A 20,325-nucleotide genomic window follows, 5' to 3' on the forward strand; every position below is an offset into this window, starting at 1 on the left:
CTCCCTCTGTACAGTATATAGGAACTGAGTTGTTTATATATATCTATATCTCTATATATATCTATCTATCTATATATATAATGTGTGTGTTTTGGGTGTTTGATTTTTTTATTTTGTTTTTATTTTATTGTTGTTTTTGTTGGTAATGTTATAACTAGAATCTATACATCACACCTAAAAATGTGCAGAATACGCTTAGTGGGTATTGAGCACAAATTCTAATTAATGCCAATTAGTGCTGATAATTGCTTGTTAACTAAGTTATGTGCATTGTTATGGAATACACTTTGATTTCCGCACAGAGGGTTCCTTTTACTAAGGTGCGCTGAAAAATGGCCTGCGCTGGTGTAGACGGGTGTATTGGACGCACACAAGTCCATTTTTCAGCACACCCGATGCTTTTTTTTGGCCAAAAATGGACTTGCGGCAAAATACAAATTGGTGCGCATCCATTTTGGGCCTGAGACCTTACCGCCACCCACTGACTTAGCGGTAAGATCTCACGCGTTAACCGGGTGGTAATCATCAGTGCGTGTACACTGTTGATTACTGTCTGGTTAGTGCCATGCGCCAGAAATTTTACGGCTCGTGTACTGGATGCACATAAAAAATGAAATTACTGCCCAGGCCACACAGTAGCTGGGCGGTCGTTTCAAACTGGCATGCGTTGGACATGCATAGGTGCCTACGTGGCTTAGTAAAAGGGTCCCAGAAATCTTGGGCGATATATACAATCCGGGGGATAGTGGGTACCCACAGACAAAGACCTGCATGGTGCATCCAGTCTCCCCAACAAATACACATACTTGATCCTGATCTGTCTTTGCCATTCTCAGGACACAGACCACAGAAGTCTGCCCAGCAGTGTCCTTGCTTTCCCACTGCATGTTTATTTTTATGCTGTACTTTATTGATTGGTTGCAAACCACTTTGAATAACCAATTAGAATGGGAAGACATTACAGAAATATTATAACTATCTACTTAGAGGAACTGAAGCTAGTTAATGTGTGCAGTAAGAGAAAATTAAGCAGAAATAATAAAGTACAGCTGACATTTGATAGTGAGCCTCCAAAATTACAGAAGTCTAAAATGCTTAAATTGACAGCCATTTCCTAAGTTCCTGTGACAGATCACATGGCTCATGGGTGTGAATCTATTGACAATTCTTTTTATCTTAGGCAAGCTACATATAGATGACAGCAGATAAAGACCTGTACGGTCTATCCAGTCTGCCCAACAAGATAAACTCATTTTACATGATATATGATACTTTATATGTATACCCGGGTTTGATTTGCCCTTGCCATTGTCAGGGCACAGATTGTAGAAGTGTACCCGTCACTCTTCTTGTACTAAGCTCTGAAGCTAACGTTGAAGACCCTTAAAATTTACACTTCAGCCCATCCCTATCTATTCAGTCAAGATCAGGGCGTAGTCTGTAGAAGTCTGTCCAGCACCGCTTTTGTTTCTCAATTACCGGCGTCGCCACCTAATCTTCACTAAGATTCCGCGGATCCATTCCTTCAAAACACGATTCCTTTATGTTTACCCCATGCATGTTTGAAGCTATTCAGTTTTCCCAAGGGGATGGGATGGTTGGGGAATGGGGATGGGACTTGATATGCCGCCTTTCTGTGATTACAGTCAAAGCAGTTTACATATTATATACAGGTGCTTATTTTATACCTGGGGCAACAGACGGTTAAGTGACTTGCCCAGAGTCACAAGGACAACTTCATTTCATGCAACACAGAAATAGTTAAAATAAAAACTGGAGCACATATGCAACTTCAAATGAAAAGATCTGAAATTAAGGAAAAACCACAGCCAGCATAAGATTTAGGAGAGTGGGTGGTAATCGACAGAGAGGCAGTTGATTCTAGCCCTTGAAATACATAGGTAGTAAGAGTGCCAACAACCCATCTGTCCAATTATGCATAATGCCCACCAGTCATATGCGGTTACTGCTACAATGCATTCTTGTCAGCAAGAGATGCTAGGAAAAAAATAACTGCTTTCATAGGGGGAAAAACTGTCACTTTCTTGGTGGTGGGGGGATACCATAAAGAAAGTGTTAGCTAAAATGTTTAGATATATATATTTTTATATATTTGACTCCATATAAAAATATACTGTCACTTAAAAAACAAAAAACTGAGCAGCACATTTTAGTTCAATTTTCTTCTAGCTCTTACTGTTTGCACATGATACAATGGGCAGGCATTGGTTCACGTGTTTTGACTGTGACTCTCTACCTTTAATCCTTGAACCTCTCCCCTATCTGACAGAAGGACAGAAGCACTTCATACAGCATATCAGCCTCCTCTACCAGTCTGTAGTCATGTGGGACATGTAAGCATCATGTAGCTCAAACTGCAAGAATAAACCCAAGCCAACAGAGAAAGCTGACATGGCATGAACTTCTCTCCTGTTAACTGGAAGAGAGAGAGGTGAATGAAGAGAGGCTGTGAAAGTGATGCTTATAGGGAAGTGAAAAGAAAGGTTTACACGTATGAAAGAATGAGATAGGGGAGGGGGGAAAAGGAGAGTCCATGCTAAATAAGTGGATGCTTCCCTATACCTTTCTTGTTCCACCTGACCCTGCCTCTCATTTATTTTGAAATAACCATATATATTTTTCACCATGCCCACTGGCAGATTGGAAAATGAGTTGCAGATCTACAGATATAGGACTCTGAAATTTTTCCTTAATAGGGGGGCGGGGTCAATTTTTCAAAAGGACTTTAGGTGTGGAGGAGTAGTCTAGTGGTTAGTGCAGCGGACTTTGGGCCAGATGCACTAAACCTAACGAGCCCACAACTTGTATTTTAAACTGGTTCCAGCCAGTTTAAAACGCAAGTAGTTTACCGGGGGCATCCACTAAGGGCATTTTCCCTGCCACGGTAGCAGCCAACGAAAACGGAATGCAAATTAATCAAAAGCTATTATAATGAGCTGCACTACCGTTGCAGCCCATTATAATGAGATGCACTACCGTTTTTCCGATTCCCTTACCGTAGAAACCCTAACGGGAGGTCTGCACCTCTTGTTAGGGCTCCTGTGAGGGAATCGGAAAGGAAAAGGGCCCCCCCAAAAAAGGTAAAGAAAAAAAAAGCAGGGAGCGCATGTGAGGGGCGTCCTTTATGGACGTACTCTCCCTGCGCTTGTGAGAGACGTCTTTTTTTTTCGCTGTTTTTCGCTCTGCCGTTTTTCCCCCTTCTATTTTGTCTTCGCCGCGCCACTTACCCCTCCACAGCAAAAATTTTTCTATTTTCCTGGTTGCCGGAGAATCAGGACGTCCCTTTCGATTATGCACCTCTTCCTGGTCTCGTCAGCCAATCAGAGCGCGTTTTGCTGACAACAGCCAGCTAAACCCGCTTTGATTGGCTGAAGAGACCAGGAAGAGGTGCATAATCGAAAGGGACGTCCTGATTCTCCGACTGGCAACCGAGGAAAATAGTGAATGCAACTGAGCTACAACGAGTAGCTCATTTGCATTCCCTATCGTTGATGCATTCCCGTTCCCTACTGATTTGCTATGGAATCGGTAGGGAACGGGAATTACCGACGACTTTAGTGCATCTGGCTCTTTGATCCTTGGGAACTGGGCTCAATTCTCACTGCAGCTCCTTGTGACTCTGGGCAAGTCACTTATCCCTCCATTGCCCCTGCCCCAGGAACAAATAAGTACCTGTATATACTATGTAAATCACTTTGAAAGTAGTTGCAAAAACCACAGAAAGGCAATATATCAAGTCCCATTCCCTTCCCTAGTTTTGAGAGAAAGGGCAAAGAAAAACTGTTAGGTGCTTGGCACTGATTTTCAGCATCAATGGTATCAGCCCATTATTTAAAAGAAAATTCTCACAAGATGGTTAATGCCATATGTTGACCTAACAATGGGGGTCTTTTACTAAGCTGCGATAGCATTTTTAGCTTGTGGTAGAAATCAGCTGGCAGTAAATGCCGAGATGCCCATAGGAATATGGTGGGCGTCTACCATGAGCTAAAAACGCTACTGTGGCTTCTTGGAAGTGACAAAACAAAACAAAAAAAATCTAAACTTTTACCTAAACAACACAGGCATATGAGTAATCTACATTCAAAATCCAATCAAATTACTGAATGTCTAGTCCAAATAGATCAATATTTCTGGTACAAAATAGACTGTCTTATTATAGGTTATCACTATAAATGTCATATTGTATATAAACCTATCCTGAAACAACCAATTTCCAAGGTTGGGCAGATTGATTTTTCTTTTTGCAGGTTTCAGGTAAGGCTAACTTCTAAAACCATCATTCCCTGGTACCTGAGGCAGACTTATACGGTCTGTGCCGGGGCTGGTGGTTGGGAGGCGGGACTAGTGCTGGGCAGACTTATATGGTATGTGCCGGGGCTGGTGGTTGGGCGGCGGGGATAGTGCTGGGCAGACTTATACGGTCTGTGCCAGAACCTGTGGTGGGAGGTGGGGCTGGTGGTTGGGAGGTGGGGATAGTGCTGGGCAGACTTATATGGTCTGTGCCAGAGCCGGTGGTGGGAGGCAGGGATAGTGCTGGGCAGACTTATACGGTCTGTGCCAGAGCTAGTGGTGGGAGGCGGGACTGGTAGTTGGGAGGCGAGGATAGTGCTGGGCAGACTTATACAGTCTCTGCCAGAGCTGGTGGTGGGAGGCGGGGTTGGTGGTTGGGAGGCAGGGATAGTGGTGGGCAGACTTATACGGTATGTGCCAGAGCCGGTGGTGGGAGGCGGGACTAGTGCTGGGCAGACTTATACGGTCTGTGCCCTGAAGAGGACAGTACAAATAAAAAGTAGCACATATGAATTTATCTTCTTGGGCAGACTGGATGGACAGTGCAGGTCTTTTTCTGCCGTCATCTACTATGTAATTCATGGCATATATAATTAATTTCAAAAGGACGTGATCTCCTAAGGTTTGAAACATTTTATTACTTAGAGACTCTGGCTTTCTCTCCTAACATTTGTTTTAGCAGATTTTCTTCGAAAAATGCTCTTCAAAGAAAATCTAGGAACACACTAGTGAATATCTTTTTTTTTTTTTTTAGTTTCTACAAAGTTTAGTAATTTGATCTAAAGCTCAGTGAAGATATTTACAGTACTGTACATTTAATAGACTTATTTTTTTAGTTGACAATTTTATAGAAATTATTTTTTTAAATGTCATATATTTGGGGAGGTGTTTGCATTGAAAGAAAACACAGCAAGAGAAGTTGAGTGTCGGGTTTTAAATTGAAAATATAGAACAGGAAAAGTTCTCTACGATGACGAATCACAGAAGGCAAAAGTAGAGACTAATAGACGATTCACCACTGGAGACGCGAGTCCAACAGTCTTTATTATATCAGAGATAGCGACCCGACACAGGCCGTGTTTCGACGCTAAAAAGCATCTGCATCAGGGGTCAATAAATACACCAAGTAATGAATGCTTAACGAAGAGTCCTACTTGTATATGTGTTGTCAACTCACTGATCACATAGCACCAAACAGAATATGCTGGATACAAACTATCACAGTTTTCTAGATGTTTTTGTGCTCAAAGAGTCTAACTTTTGGTACCATTTTAAAAAATGCACAAAAATAAGACACTATAACCCACTGAGCTGCCTCAGGGGCCCTTTTACTAAGTAAGGCACACCAAAAAGTGGTCTGCGCTGGTGTAGATGTATATTTTGGACACGCACAGGTCCATTCATCAATTCGCCTTTGAAAAAGGCCTTTCTTATTGTGGCCGAAAATGAACATGCGGCAAAATTAAAACCAGCGTGCGTTCATTTTCGGCCTGAGACCTTATCGCCACCCACTGACTTAGCAGTAAGGTCTCACGCGCTAACCGGGTGGTAAGCGTCAGTGCGCATAAACTGCCGATTACTGTCGGGTAAGCGCCATGTGGTAGAAAATATTCTCTACCATGTGTTTTGGCCACGTGTCAAAAATGGAATTATCACCCAGGGCACGCCAGGCGGTAGTTCCAATTTGATGCACATAGGCACCTGCGTGCCTTAGTAAAAGGGCCCCTCAGAAAGCAAAAAGGACAAGAAAGTCCTCTCAAACTGCGAGGAGAATGAAATCCTTGCTCCCAGATACTCCCATCAGACTACTAAACTATGAGAGACCCCTTTTTGCCAGGACCTTTCGCTAAGAATTAGCAACAAAGGCCAGGATTCTTGGTAGACTGGCCATACAGACATCCCAGCAGAGAAGTGGGGCAGCCTTATATAACCCCATTATATTGAACGGTGAGTCCTCCAGGAATAGCAAAAAATGTACTGTACCCAACTGTACACAACTACAGTAGCCCTTAAGCCTACAGGTGTCATATATATTTAGGTACAGTAGGTACTTTGTGGGTTTTGGAGGGCTCATACTTTCCACCACAAGTGTACCAATTAGAGTGGGGTATGGGCCTGGCTCCCCTTCTCTACAGTCCACTGCACCAACCACTAGGTACTCCAGGGACCTGCTTGCTGCTTTAACAGGGATGGCCATCTCATGTGCAGCTATCACAGAGCCTGGTATGTACTGTCACTTTCTCTTATGGGAGTAGGGGTCAGTAACCACTGGGGGATAAGGGGGGGGGGGTCATGTGTTTGTCCCTCCAGTGGTCACCTGATCAGTTCAGTTCTGACACTTGTTACTGAAACAGGTCCAAACTAAAATGTCATATTTTTTGCCCTGGACATTCTTACGATGTTCCATTATCTTAGAAAAACGTCTAAATCATAAGCCCACCCCCGTTCCACCCAAAACACGCCTCCAACACACCCCCTTGACATTTAGATGAACTGAATAGAAAACAGTCTTAAAAATGGGTTTCAAAAATAGACATTTTGGCATTGCCCTGGATGTTCTTACGATATTCCATTATCACAGAAAAACGACTAAATCATAAGCCCACCCTAGTTCCACCCAAAACAAACCTCCAACACGCCCCTCTTGACATTTAGATGAACTGAATAGAAAACAGTCTTAAAAATGGGTTTCAAAAATAGACATTTTGGCATTGCCCTGGATGTTCTTACGATATTCCATTATCACAGAAAAACGACTAAATCATAAGTCCACCCTAGTTCCACCCAAAACAAACCTCCAACACGCCCCTCTTGACATTTAGATGAACTGAATAGAAAACAGTCTTAAAAATGGGTTTCAAAATAGACATTTTGGCATTGCCCTGGATGTTCTTACGATATTCCATTATCACAGAAAAACGACTAAATCATAAGCCCACCCTAGTTCCACCCAAAACAAACCTCCAACACGCCCCTCTTGACATTTAGATGAACTGAATAGAAAACAGTCTTAAAAATGGGTTTCAAAAATAGACATTTTGGCATTGCCCTGGATGTTCTTACGATATTCCATTATCACAGAAAAACCACTAAATCATAAGCCCACCCTCGTTCCACCCAAAACACACCTCCAACATACATACCCCTCTTGACATTTAGATGAACTGAATAGAAAACTGTCTTAAAACTCGGTTTCAAAAATGGCAATGTGGACATTTTGGCAAAAAAAAAAAGAGTCTGCCGCTTTTTGGATGTTTTTCTGTTTTGGAAATGAGCCCCCCATAAATGTATCACCTTAAAGAAGGCACACTACATGTGGATGAAATGCTCAAGAGAACTTTTCAGGTGGCCTCAAACACATGAAAAAGTTAGATCTTGAACTTAAAAACTCCTGAGATATTTCTACTTGGATTCCAACCTGAAGAAAAGAAGGATGCTGCTTTTAACTCCTAACCCTTATTCACTTATACAGAACCCTTATTTTATCATCCCCACTTTAATATTCCCTTATCTCTTGTTTGTCCAGTTTGTCTGTCCTAATTAGACCGTAAGCTCTGTCGAGCAGGGACTGTCTCTTCATGTTCAAGTGTACAGCGCTGCATACGTCTACTAGCGCTTTAGAAATGATAAGTAGTAGTAGTAATGTGAGTGAAAGATTCAACAGAGGGAGAAATACCTCTTCTGTATACCACTTGCCAAGATTTGCCAAATTCTAAAGTATGCTAAAGAGGCAAGGTGGTTCTGAGACTAAAAAAGTATGACAAGGACATGCCCTTTGAAAACGACAGTGCTTGACCGCTGAAGAGCCAAGCCATAATAGAAAAATAGACAGATTTCTTGCAGCAGAATCTCTTCTACTGGGAAATCTGAGGATATTGAAATGTCTTACACAGACTAAGTTGACTAACCAAAATCAGAGCCTGAATGGCTTGATAAAAAAAGGAAGGTCTCGCAGGCTCTCAGATCTTCACTTAGGTAGGGCCCAGAGATAAAAAAAAAAAATCTCCATGTTCCTGTGTGCAGGAATTAACCAAAGGAAACTCTACTCTCCATAAAAATGAAACTAGTGAAGGGACAGTCTTTATAGACATTGGGTGCACATGTTTCTCTGGTAGAGATCCAACACTGCAAATCTTGACCAAGAATTCAACTAGTAGAGCTCAGAACCTCTATTTGCTATGCCACTGAGTAGTCTAGAGTTGGAAGTGGAAAGGAAGCACTGTAATTCACTGAGCTGCCTCAGAGAGCTACGGTAAAATACAAAGGATTTCAGAGAGTCCTCCCAAAATCCGAGGAGAATGAAATTCTTGCTCCCAGATATTCCCATCAGACTACTAAACTATAAGAGACCCCTTTCCATTGCCGGGACTTTTCTTTAAGAATTAGCAACAAAGGCAGGCAGAGCCAGTCTGCATTGGTACAGATTCAGAGTTACTTCAGAAAGCGGTAAGCGGGGTAAGCGGGGTAAGCAAGGCAGGCCTGCAGTCCCTGCCTTCCGCTCACTTGCAAAATCTATTACCTGAAGTTGCGATTCTCTAGCAAACCGGCAGCAGTATTCACTGAGGCAGGCAGGCTGGCTCTTCAAGTTATTTGAGAAAATGCAACCAGATTGCTATATATGCTTTGGTTTGGGGATAATTCCTAACTCAGGGTGAGCTTCAGAGCTTGATCAGCATTCAAATTAAAGAGAACCTGAAATTTTAAAAGTGCTAAAAATAAGTTTTAAAAGTATTTGCATTAAATCTAATTGCAGAATTCAGGTGCTGGGAGTCTGTACTTGGTTGTCAAATGCTCAGATTTGTTTAAATCATATGCAAATTAGTCCGTTTTGGGGAGGTTCTCATTTTCAGGTGGCCTCAAACACATGAAAAAGTTAGATCTTGAACTTAAAAACTCCTGAGATATTTATGAATAAAAAATGATGGAAATATTTACAGCCTTAATGTTAGGTGATGGCTCTGATCAAAAGTGTAAGTTTGATCCAAAAACGGAGGGTTTATCTAGTGTTTTTCACTAAAAATTCCCATGAGTGTCTGTATGTTAATCTGCACTCAAATAGAGCTCTCTGATTGGATGATCAGCTTCTGTTAGAAATCTGCCAGGAAGGGAACAGAGTGAGACAGCAACTGACCGTCGGTTTGGCCAAGAGAGACATGCAGCTGTGAGTTCCTGTGTGTGTTGACTGAAATTATAAAAAAGAGTGCCTAATTATGTGGTAAATGAGAAAATATGAATGAAAAGAGGTTGGTGGAGATTGAAGTTTGAGGTTTCTCTAGTGAGAAAAGGATCTGAACATTTCAGGATTACTTGAAGTTTATGAAGAATAGAAAAGGGTGAATTTCAGTTTAAGAGTGTTTAAATCCTATAAGCTATATAAAGGCTAGGTAGATTTAAGTGACTGTAAGCAAGGAAACCTTAATATTTGATCTGAAATAAATATTTGATCTGAGATAGTTGATCAGAGATAAATGTTTGATCTGAATTATATCCTTTGGTGCAAAGGAGATTAGAAAAAGAATCTTTGGAAACTAAGAGGACTTTGCTCACATTTTGAATTAGGATTCCTATTTTGAGTTGGAAATCTTTGAAGTGTTATGAAAATACATTTTGCTTTAATGAAATTGCTAAACTTTAGCAATTCAGAGACTTATCAATGAGGGATACATACAATGCTATTTTTTCCTGAGGTCCGGCTTACTTGCCTGCTCCCTTCTGTTCCTGCTCTGCTAGACGGAGGGGGGAGGGGGGGGAGCGCCAACTGATAGTCTGCAGGGGGGCACCAGAGACCCTAGGCACGGCCCTGTGGCTACTCTTCCCCTTCTTCTACCCATGGATTTGCAAAGCACAACTAAATGACACTTTTTGGGTTTGTTTCTTTCCCTGAAATGTATCTGGTAAGTTGGGACCTGGCTTGTTTCATGCTTAGCACTCAAATAGAGGTGACCAGGACCAAAAGGCCCATTGACTGCACTAAGTGTAGTCTTCTGGGGGCTCCTTCAGAAATGTGCCCAGAGGATCTCCACAGGCATCTTGTGAGCCATGGCTGTACCCTAAATGCCATTCAGGCACTGCTCTTGCTAGCAAAGGGAGGCAGTTGCAATCTGAGCTCCCCCGGTTGAGTCATTTGAAAAGATGCCCCTCACTACTCGTGACGCTGGTAGAAGGATCTCACTTGCCGCATACCAAAAAATACAGGTTTGCTCAAGGATTTTGTATTGGTTTTAGATTTAAATGTTAGAACTTCTGCTGAACAAAGAGAAACCAGCAGGGGAGGGAATAGACTCCTCTGACTTCTCCCATTCTGCCTAGGCCTGTGTCCTGAAGCATGTCCCAAAAATTACCTCAGGCATGTGGGCCAAGCTGGCAGGAAAGATCGGTGCTTTGGCATAACACTCTGGAAGAAGCTGCAGTCAGCCTGAACATTCACCTCAAGCCTAAGCTTCCTCAGGACAGGTGCTGTTTCTGCTAACCACTAGTGTAGCCTGACGCAAATTCTGTAGAGTTTTTCTGATATCTTGAGGTGAAGAATCAAATTCCCATTTATACCCTTTTCAGGGGAAGAAAGAAAACAATGGTGAATAAGGGAAGGGAAAAGTGTGTGTGTGGGTGGGGGGGAGGGAGGAGAAGAACGTGGATTGCTCTGAGTAAAATCCTGCTCCCGATCAAATTAAGGGGCATAGTTATCAACATGGGTTACCATTAAGATATGATATTTTACCACTAACTTATGCTATTTTAGCACAGGTCCCATTTTATGCAATGAGACCTAGAGGGGCATTTTCGAAAGAAACGTCCAAGTTGCGATTTGGACGTCTTTGCAAACGTCCAAATCCAGGGGCGGGGAAACCCGTATTTTTGAAAAAAGATGGACGTCCCTAGACATGAACGTCTTTGACTTTTGACGATTTTTGAAACCAAAGACATCCATGTCAAAAACGTCCAAATGCAAGCCATTTGGTTGTGGAAGGAGCCAGCATTTGTAGTGCACTGGTCCCCTGAACCAACCAGGCACCTAGGGGGCACTGCAGTGGACTTCATAAAATGCTCCCAGGAACATAGCTCCCTTACCTTGTGTGCTAAGCCCCCCCAAAACCCACTACCCACAACTGTACACCACTACCATAGCCCTTACAGGTGAAGGGGGGCACCTATATATGGGTACAGTGGGTTTTGGAGAGCTTGCTGTTTCCTCCACAAATGTAACAGGTAGGGGGGTATGGGCCTGGGTCCGCCTGTCTGAAGTGCTCCCGGGACCTGCATGCGCTGTCACGGACCTGAGTATGACATCTGAGGCTGGCATACAGGCTGGCACGATATATTTTTAAAAATGTTTTTGAGGGTGGGAGGGGGTTAGTGACCACTGGGGAAGTAACGGGAGGTCATCCCCGATTCTCTCTGGTGGTCATCTGGTCACTTCGGGCACCTTTTTGTGCCTTATTCGTAAAAAAAACACGTCCGGGTGAAAACGTCCATGTGTTCGTCAGAGACGGCCTTGCTTTTTTTGATTATGGGTCAAAGACGTCCAAGTGTTAGGCACGCCCAAATCCCGCCTTCGCTACACCTCCGGCACGCCCCCTTGAAATTTGGATGTCCTTGCAATTATACCGATTTGGACGTCTCTGGGAGAAGGATGTCCATCTTCCGTTTTAGGTCGAAAGATAGATGTCCTTCTCTTTCGAAAATGAGCTTGCAAGTTACTAATAACTAGGGTTAACAGTAGCCCATGTTTTTTTTTGTTACATTTGTACCCCGCGCTTTCCCACTCATGGCAGGCTCAATGTGGCTTACATGGGGAAATGGAGGGTTAAGTGACTTGCCCAGAGTCACAAGGAGCTGCCTGTGCCTGAAGTGGGAATCGAACTCAGTTCCTCAGTTCCCCAGGACCAAAGTCCACCACCCTAACCACTAGGCCACTCCTCCACTCCCATAAATTTCTTATATGCCCTCTATTTTTTGTTCTCTTTTGGAGCTTAAAACCTCAATTGAGGTACACCTCTGCTCAACCTAGTTCTCCAACTGAGGCCCTGATGATCAAAAGTAAATGTGGGTGCTAGAGGCCACTAACACCTGGATTTACCAATGCACATATGAACAGAGAGGTCTTGCACTGCAAATAGTGCCCACGCCAGGGAATATCGCAGAACTCATTTAATATCTTTCTAATTATGTGTTTTTTAACATTACTAGCTCTGTAACCAATCAGTGAGAAAAAAATTTCCATAAAAGAATTTAACAAGGGACTCCTGAAAACCCCCAGTATTACCCTCCAATGCATTTTTGGGTTGGAGGGTAATAATGTATTCTAGTACTATAACTATGCTCCGATGCAGAATGATTGCCTTCCCATATAGTAACATAGTAAATAAACAAATAATTTGGCTAAACTAGTTTGCCTACTTGTCTTCCTCTCCAGTTTTCTACCATTTTGCACAGATTCAGATCCAGATAACTTTATCAGCACTACAATATTCAACGTGTTGCCAAAGAGCTTTAAAAAAAACCATTTATTAGTAGATACAGAGAGAAAACAAGCATAAGGAGATCATTTTCAAAGTAATAGTAACAACAGTGCAATAAACTTGGGTACAGAGAGGACAACAACAAGAACAATTACTGGCCCTCATCTACATTGTTCCCGGTCAGGTCACATTCCTTGCCTGTTAGCAGGAGAGTATTTTGCTACTATTGCTGCTGTTTCTCCCCTCCCTTAGGATTACACAGAGTTTTTAGAAATCTTTCTGACTTTCTTTACTGGTTTTGGGAAATATATATCTGTTAGGTTTCTGTATTTCGCCCAGAAATGCATTTCTGCTTCTATTTCTCCAGTATTGCATTGGGTGAGGGGCATTACTTCCCCCCCTCCCCCGAAAGACAAGAAACAACTCAAGATGTGTAGGCAGCACTGAAAAAGCTTGGTGGATGGACAACCTATCACAATATTAATTTTTCCACTTTTTATTTATAGAATTCTTCCTCTGTGAATATTTTTTATCATGTTTCCTTGTGAAGATTCCACACTTGCTATGCAATCTGCATTTCCTTGTCCTAGATTTCCAACTGGAAATCTTAGAATATGAATCTGCAATCTTAGATCTCTCAACTAACAAATCTACCACTGAATTAGTAGATCAATTCAAGCAGCTCATATCCATCTCTGCTCTGTTATATACTCTCTTAGTCTAAAGGAGACGTAAAGTTGCTTACATGTAGCTAGTGCTCTCTCTGGAAAGCATGATAGATCAGTCCATTTCGGGCTGATGTCATCTGATAGTGCTGAGGGCAGGATAGAGTTAGAAGAACTGGAAGGCTTTTCTGCTCATGTGTAGATGACCACTCAACAGCACAGAGAGGGTTCAAAGCACAAAACAAAGTCCAAGGAACAGAAGGAGCCTTCAAAACCAAGACAAATCCTTTAATTCCATAGCATGGATCAATCTTGTGCATCATTGACCTGACACAGGCCGTGTTTCGGTGCACAGTGCCTGCGTCAGGGGTCATTCAATATCTGATGTCTGATACGAACAGAATTTTGTCTCAGCACAGTTTACATAAAACGTGGCATGTACTCAAAAGGAAAACAAACACCACACAGTCACATCCAGTTGATCCCCACAGTCATGTATCAGAAATATTCTGAAAAACATTTTTAAAGTCAAAGGGGAGGTGGGGGTATGTATGACTGATTTACCTTACTGTTCATTAAGAATATAAGTTATAAATAAGCAACTTTGCTTTCTCCATGGACAGGCAGGCTCAATCAGCTAGATATGTGGAGACTCCCAAGCTAAGGGGTTTTCTTGAACTCTCTTATTTATGCTACCTTTAAAACAACCCACAACACTGGGTTTTTGGTAGGAAAAAGTTGAACAAAAATGTTTGTTACTTTTTAAAAATATTTCTCAATATTGAATAGCCAAATTTACTCCCGTGGTGACAGTCAGTATCTAGGCAGTAAATAAATATATGTGCTGAATTCCATGTAGCAGTTTTATATTTTTTAAAAATATTTATTTATATCCATTTTACAATTACAATCAAGCATTAACTTGTTTGAAAAGTGATACATTTTCCATTATAATTTTAAGGAATTTTAAAAAAGACAAAAAACAAAGTATAAATTCTCACTCAAGTCCATAATATATGATTCAAGATGTAAGAAAATGGAATTATATTCAAGTAATATCTTAAGGCACTAGTTTGGTGTTATATTTATCTATATCTCCGGAAAGATGACATTTTCAAACCTCTTTATTTTGCCTAGACACTAAGAAAGCTGTTAGCTGAGCTGGGTCAAAGAAAATGTATTTAACCGATTGGTATTTCAAAACACATTTGCATGGAAACCTAAAAATGAAAATTGCTCCCAGCTGAAAAACTCCAGGTTTCATCAAAAGAAATTGTTTTTGTCTCCTTTGCATCTCCTAGAAACATCTGGAAATATCTGTATTTTTTTGACCAAGAAACAATTTGTCCTTATTTTTAAAGTACATTTTCATTAACCAAAACTTGTTTGGTGGCAATCCTACCGTCGCAATCAATGTTGTTGGAATAACTGGATCGTTGTCTGATGACTCAAGTAAATCAGATATATTCAAATCTTGTTTCTGATTATCTTTACCTAATGATGGCAGGTAATAAACCTGAGAGAAGGGAGGAACAACCTCTTCTTTCACCTCAAATATCTCTATTAGGTATTTCTTTAACATCTCTCTAGGAGATTTAGTCAGTTGTTTTGGGAAGTTTAAGAAGCGAAGGTTATTACTCCTGACAGTGTTCTCAAGAACTTCCACTTTTCTTCTCAGAAAAACCAGATCTTTCATCATACTCTCTTGTTGAGTTTGAAGTTTTTTAACTTCCAAAGCCATTTCTTTATTCATTTGCTCTAACTTTTCAACTTTAAGGTCCAAAACTTTTCTATTCTGTTCAAGAGTCAACATACCCTGGTTCAATTTTTGTATCTGTGGGGAAAGTGATTTCCCTAAACCAACCATTAGTGTCCAAAGAGAGTCTAGTGTTACTTCAGTTGGCTTATTTATATCAAAAGAAAATTGTGTGGATAGTACCTCTTTCTCCGGTGTTTTCTCCAGATTCAGACTTACGGCTTCCTGCACCTTAGATGAAATAGGTGTTATCGGTATTCCCATCTAGGCCTTCAGCTCACTAACGGTCAGATCTAATCCCTCCCATCTCTGTTCACTTGCACCACTCTTGGGAAGCAGGTTTAGAGACGCCTTGGTTGGTGTGCTGTAACCCGCAGGTTGTGGAGGTGGTTTCCTTATGTCGGGACTGAGCGTCAGCTCTAGCCCTAGAGAAGCTTCCTGGCCTCCATTCGCTCCAGGGCAAGTCAGTGGGCTGCCGTCCGACATCGATAACACCAATGTAGCTGGAGTAGACGCAGTCTGAGGAAACGGACGGATGTCTTCTGAAGTAAGAGTTTGCCGTTGCGGGGCATTGGAGGCAGGACGGCCCCGTCTTTTCGGCATCTTGTAAAAGATTTTTTCAGAGAGCTATCGTGTGTAGCCTGCTAGCACCTCAAACGCGCGGCCATCTTGAATCGATGTAGCAGTTTTATATATAGATGAGATATACACAGCCTTCTAAAGGAAGGTCTGTTTTGGCACAGCCAAAGGAGAAAGTCTGAAATCCAATATGCACTTGTTCTTTTTTCATTCTCACTGCTAGTCTAGGTTGTTATGTTAAAAAAAAAAAGACAAACAGCTGGGTGGACCTTCTCACATCTTTAGTTCAATCAATGTAGAACGACAGTGTTCTTTTACAATTCAGTGCCAAATCAACAGTTTGAGATCTGGGAAACAAGGTAGGTAGCACAATGCATTGATTAATGTGGAAATTAAAGACTACCTTTAAAAGACTCTTAAGATATACAAACAAAATCACTCTGTTATGGTATAGTTTTGTATAGAGAGTGGGAATGTCACCAGTGCTTAAAGACTGCTGGCTTTTCTAGAAAAAGTGATGGCAACAAGAAATACCACTTTCCAAATTTAATTATTAAATGTGACAAGCATCTATAACTCAAAAGATTATTCTCATCAAATGTGCGAGGACCATGCTGATATAGGAGGCTTGAGGTGAAGTGCTTAAAAAAATAATAATGAAAGGATATAAAGCAAATGTCTTTCTTTTCTCACAGATATGGTAAACCCCTATTAAACTAACATGAACCAGGACAGAATTTGTCTTCAAGGCAGATTTGGACAGCTATTGAAGGTGTGGGGGGGGAGCAGAGGGGATTTATATCCTGATGTGTGCACTATATGATAAACTTCTTTCACTGGAAAGCATGAGGTTGTGGTTGAAGGTCTTCTTGATATAACACTTCAGAAAGTGTTTAAACAGCCAAAGGAAGAAATTAATCTTGCTTAAGCATCCATACTGTTAGAGCGAAAGAATGGATGTTTGGATAAAACAAGAAGCCTTGATTATCTAGTACAACAGTTGCAAGAGGCTTCAGCAAAATTGGTTCCCTTATCAATAATTGAAGGAGAGGAAACCATACCTTTCTGGGCTAGTATCATAGATCTCTGCTGCTCCTTCAGTTTTACCAAGGACCTGGCTATGAGTGGCAAATAGATGCACATTTCCCAGAAATTTTGAACTGAGAAAAAAATGGGGAAAAATTGAAAAATTGGTAAATAAAAAATTGTACTTTAGTAGCAATATTCTGCATGATGGTCATGTACATTAATCATCTTTTTCTTGAATAATTATTTTAAAAATCTGATGCAAAATATTTACATACAGATCAATTTTATAAAGATGAACAGACAGAAAAATACATTTATGTAATATAGATTATAACAAATATTGTGGAAAGCCATATATTTGGCAGGACCCTGGTTAAAACTGTTTCTGTGAGGTAAACATACCATGCTAAATAGTCTGTACCTTGATGAATTTAAACTTTATACATAAAATTAAGTTAAACTTCTTTTCAAAATTATACCAAAAAAAAGGAAAAGAAAACTGAATTTTCAGCATTTATGTAGGGGCTGAATGTTAAAGAAAAACATAAAGTTGAGCTCCCAAATTTAGAAGCAAAACAGGATCCTGAGTTTTCAGTTGAAAAATATCTCTAATTTAGGTTCTTAAATCTTAAGGTGCCTTTTTATTAAGATGCGGTAAGCAGTTACCACATGAATTAGTGCACAGTAACAGTTACTGTGCTCGCATGACAGTGCATACTAATTCACACACTAACAGCATATCCTGGGGCGGGAAATTGGCATCAACTGCAACTTGCTGTTAGCACTCAAGGAGAAATTAGATCTTACCTGCTAATTTGCTTTCCTTTAGTCTCTCCAGACCAGCCCAGAAATGACTGATGGGTTGTGCACACCTTCCAGCGCGTGGAAAAATGAGAATTCTGACTCTCGTGAGAGAGGTAGACTCACTATTATCTTAACAAAACAGGAGAGAAGAAGAAAGAGCAACATCTGTGCAACTGGCGAACTTGAACAGCCACTCATGACACACAGGCAGTCTGAATTATTTCAACCTGTTTTTTGTTTGTTTTTTAAATAAATGGCAAAGTTCAAACACGGAAGTGAAAGAATATGAAACTAAACCAACAGAATACCATAGTTGAGGGAGGGATCTGGGCCAGTCTGTAGGGACTAAAGGAAAGAAAATTAGCAGGTAAGATCTAAATTTCTCCTTGCTTAGCATCCCCCGGACCAGCTCAGAAATGACTGATGGGAAGTACTCAAGCAGTGCATTCAAGGGAGGAAAATTAATAATCCCACCGTAAGCACACACGCACCAAAAATCACCTCCTGATGACACTGCACATCAACTCTGTAATGTTTGGAAAAAGAATGCAAGAAAGACCACATGGAGGCATATTTTCAAAGCACTTAAGCTTCCAAAGTTCCATAGAAACCTATGGAAGTTTGGAAGGCTAAGTGCTTTGAAAATATGCCTCATGGTCACTTTACAGATCTCCAAAGGAGGCACCAAGAAACACTCAGCCCACAATGCAGCTTGACCCCTCAAGGAATGCACTTTCACTCCTTCTGGAATAGGTTTACTTGAAAGATGACAAGCGGAAGCAATCGTTTCCTTAATCCACCTAGAGGTGGTGGCCTTAGAAGCTGCCAATTCCTTGCAGGAACCACCAAGGAGCAGAAAAGTTGATCTGACTGTCTTAATCTTCTATCTTTTGCAAATACTGCTCGAGAACTCTCTTGATGTCCAACTAACGCAGATGTCGTTGTACCTCTGATCTAGAGGAATCTAAAATGGGCAAAACCACTGACTGGCTTAAATGGAATATGAAAAGGATGTAGAATCACACACTCATTAGAAAACTCCAGAAAGGGAGACCAGCACAAAAGTGCCTGCAACTCCGTTATGCGCCTAGCTGAAGCGATGGCTACTGAAAATACCGCCTTGAGAGTTAAATCTTTAAGGGAACAAGCCGATAAAGGCTCAAAAGGTGGCCTAGTAAGGACCAAGAGAACAAATTGAGATCCCAAGCAGGAAATGAAGGCCTAGAAGGAGGGCGAATAAGTCCAATCCTGCCACAACAAATGTCTGGATGACTATTCAAGGACTTCCTGTTGATCCAGCCGTGAAAATATGCCAACAATGCAATTTGCACCTTAAAGAGAAGCAAAAGCCAAACCTTTGTCAAATCCATCTTGCAAAAAGTCCAAGATCTGAGCAACTGAAGCTCAGAAAGGAGAAATGACATGATCTGAACACCAAGGCTCAAAAATGCACCAAGTTCAAATATAATTTAGAGAAGTCGACTGACGGCGTGAATGAAGCATTGTGACAATCCCATTCACCAAGTAACCTCTCTTTCTCAACCGAGCCCTTTCAAGAGCCAAGCCGTAATACAAAATCGAGCTAACTCTGGATGAACTACTGGACACTGGACCAAGAGTTTGGGAGACTCTGGCAGCTTCTGAGGAATGTCTACAAGAGGAAGCACCAGGATCTGCATACCAAGGCCTGCGCGGCCAGTCCAGAGCTATCAGGACAAGGCCCCTGTGTGCCTCGATCCTCTGAATGAGACGAATGAGAAGAGGCCATGGAGGAAAGACATGAAGAACTTCTTATGGCCAAGGTTGAATGACAGCATCAATGTCCTCCGCCTTGCGATCCTTCCTGCAAATGAAGAACCACAGCACTTGGAAATTGAGACTGATTGCCATAAGATCCATGACCGGATGTCCCCAGCAACTAAGAACTGCTTGAAATGCTGCTGCACTGAGCACCCATTCTCCTGGGTCCAGAGTGTGGTGACTGAGAAAGTCCGCCTGAACGTTCTCTGGCCCTGCTACATGAGATGCTGATAGTTCCGAGAAGCGAAGTTCTGCCCAAAGCATGAGAAGAGCTGTCTCTTTTGCCAACAGATGACTCCTCGTCGACTGACATAAGTTACGGTCGCAGCATTGTCCGAGAGGACGCGCACTGGTTTGCCTTCAAGGAGGTGCCAAAAGGCTTCTAGGGCCAATTGAATTGATCTGGTTTCCAACAGATTGATCGAGTAGTTCGCATTCACTTCCTCCCAGGACCAAAGACTTTGAAAAAGGTACTCCAGACAGTCAGCTCCCCAGCCCCTGAGACATATTTGGCAGTCACTATTATCCACTGAGGAGGATCCATCGGAATTCCTTCAGTCAGGCTCGCTGTCCAGAGCTACCAACTGAAACTCCTGTGCATCAATCTGACCATTACAGAACCTATCTGCGGAGACCATCAAGACAACAGGTAGTTCTGAGGAAGTTTCATATGCACTCTGGCCCAAGGAACCACATCTATCAACGCTGTCATGGACCCCAGTACCTGAAGACTGTCTCTCACACATGGTACTACCTTCTGTAGGAGTGTACGAACCTGATCTTGAAGTCTGAGAATCCTGCACTGTGAAAGAAACACTCGTCCGTAAAGCATGTTGAAGGCCACCCCGAGATAGTCAAGAGTCTGCAACGGCAACAAGCGATTCTTGAAAGGGTTTATCACCCAACCTAGGGACTGTAG

The 20,325-nt window shown here is 41.7% G+C and overlaps 1 protein-coding gene across 2 annotated transcripts in view; it reads right to left on the bottom strand.

The window, feature by feature from the left end:
* The window catches only part of PPP4R4 (protein phosphatase 4 regulatory subunit 4), a gene marked incomplete in the record, with an annotated part of 442,181 nt that overhangs the window by 325,784 nt on the left and 96,072 nt on the right, over positions 1–20,325 (bottom strand). Inside the window, 1 exon segment of one of the 2 annotated variants that reach the window (XM_030214959.1) lies at positions 16,835–16,933. Within the exon segment in view, the coding sequence (XP_030070819.1) occupies positions 16,835–16,933 (99 nt within the window). 2 annotated transcript variants of the gene reach the window in all.

This window comes from Microcaecilia unicolor, chromosome 9, assembly GCF_901765095.1.
Source record: "Microcaecilia unicolor chromosome 9, aMicUni1.1, whole genome shotgun sequence".
Lineage (NCBI taxonomy): Eukaryota > Metazoa > Chordata > Amphibia > Gymnophiona > Siphonopidae > Microcaecilia > Microcaecilia unicolor.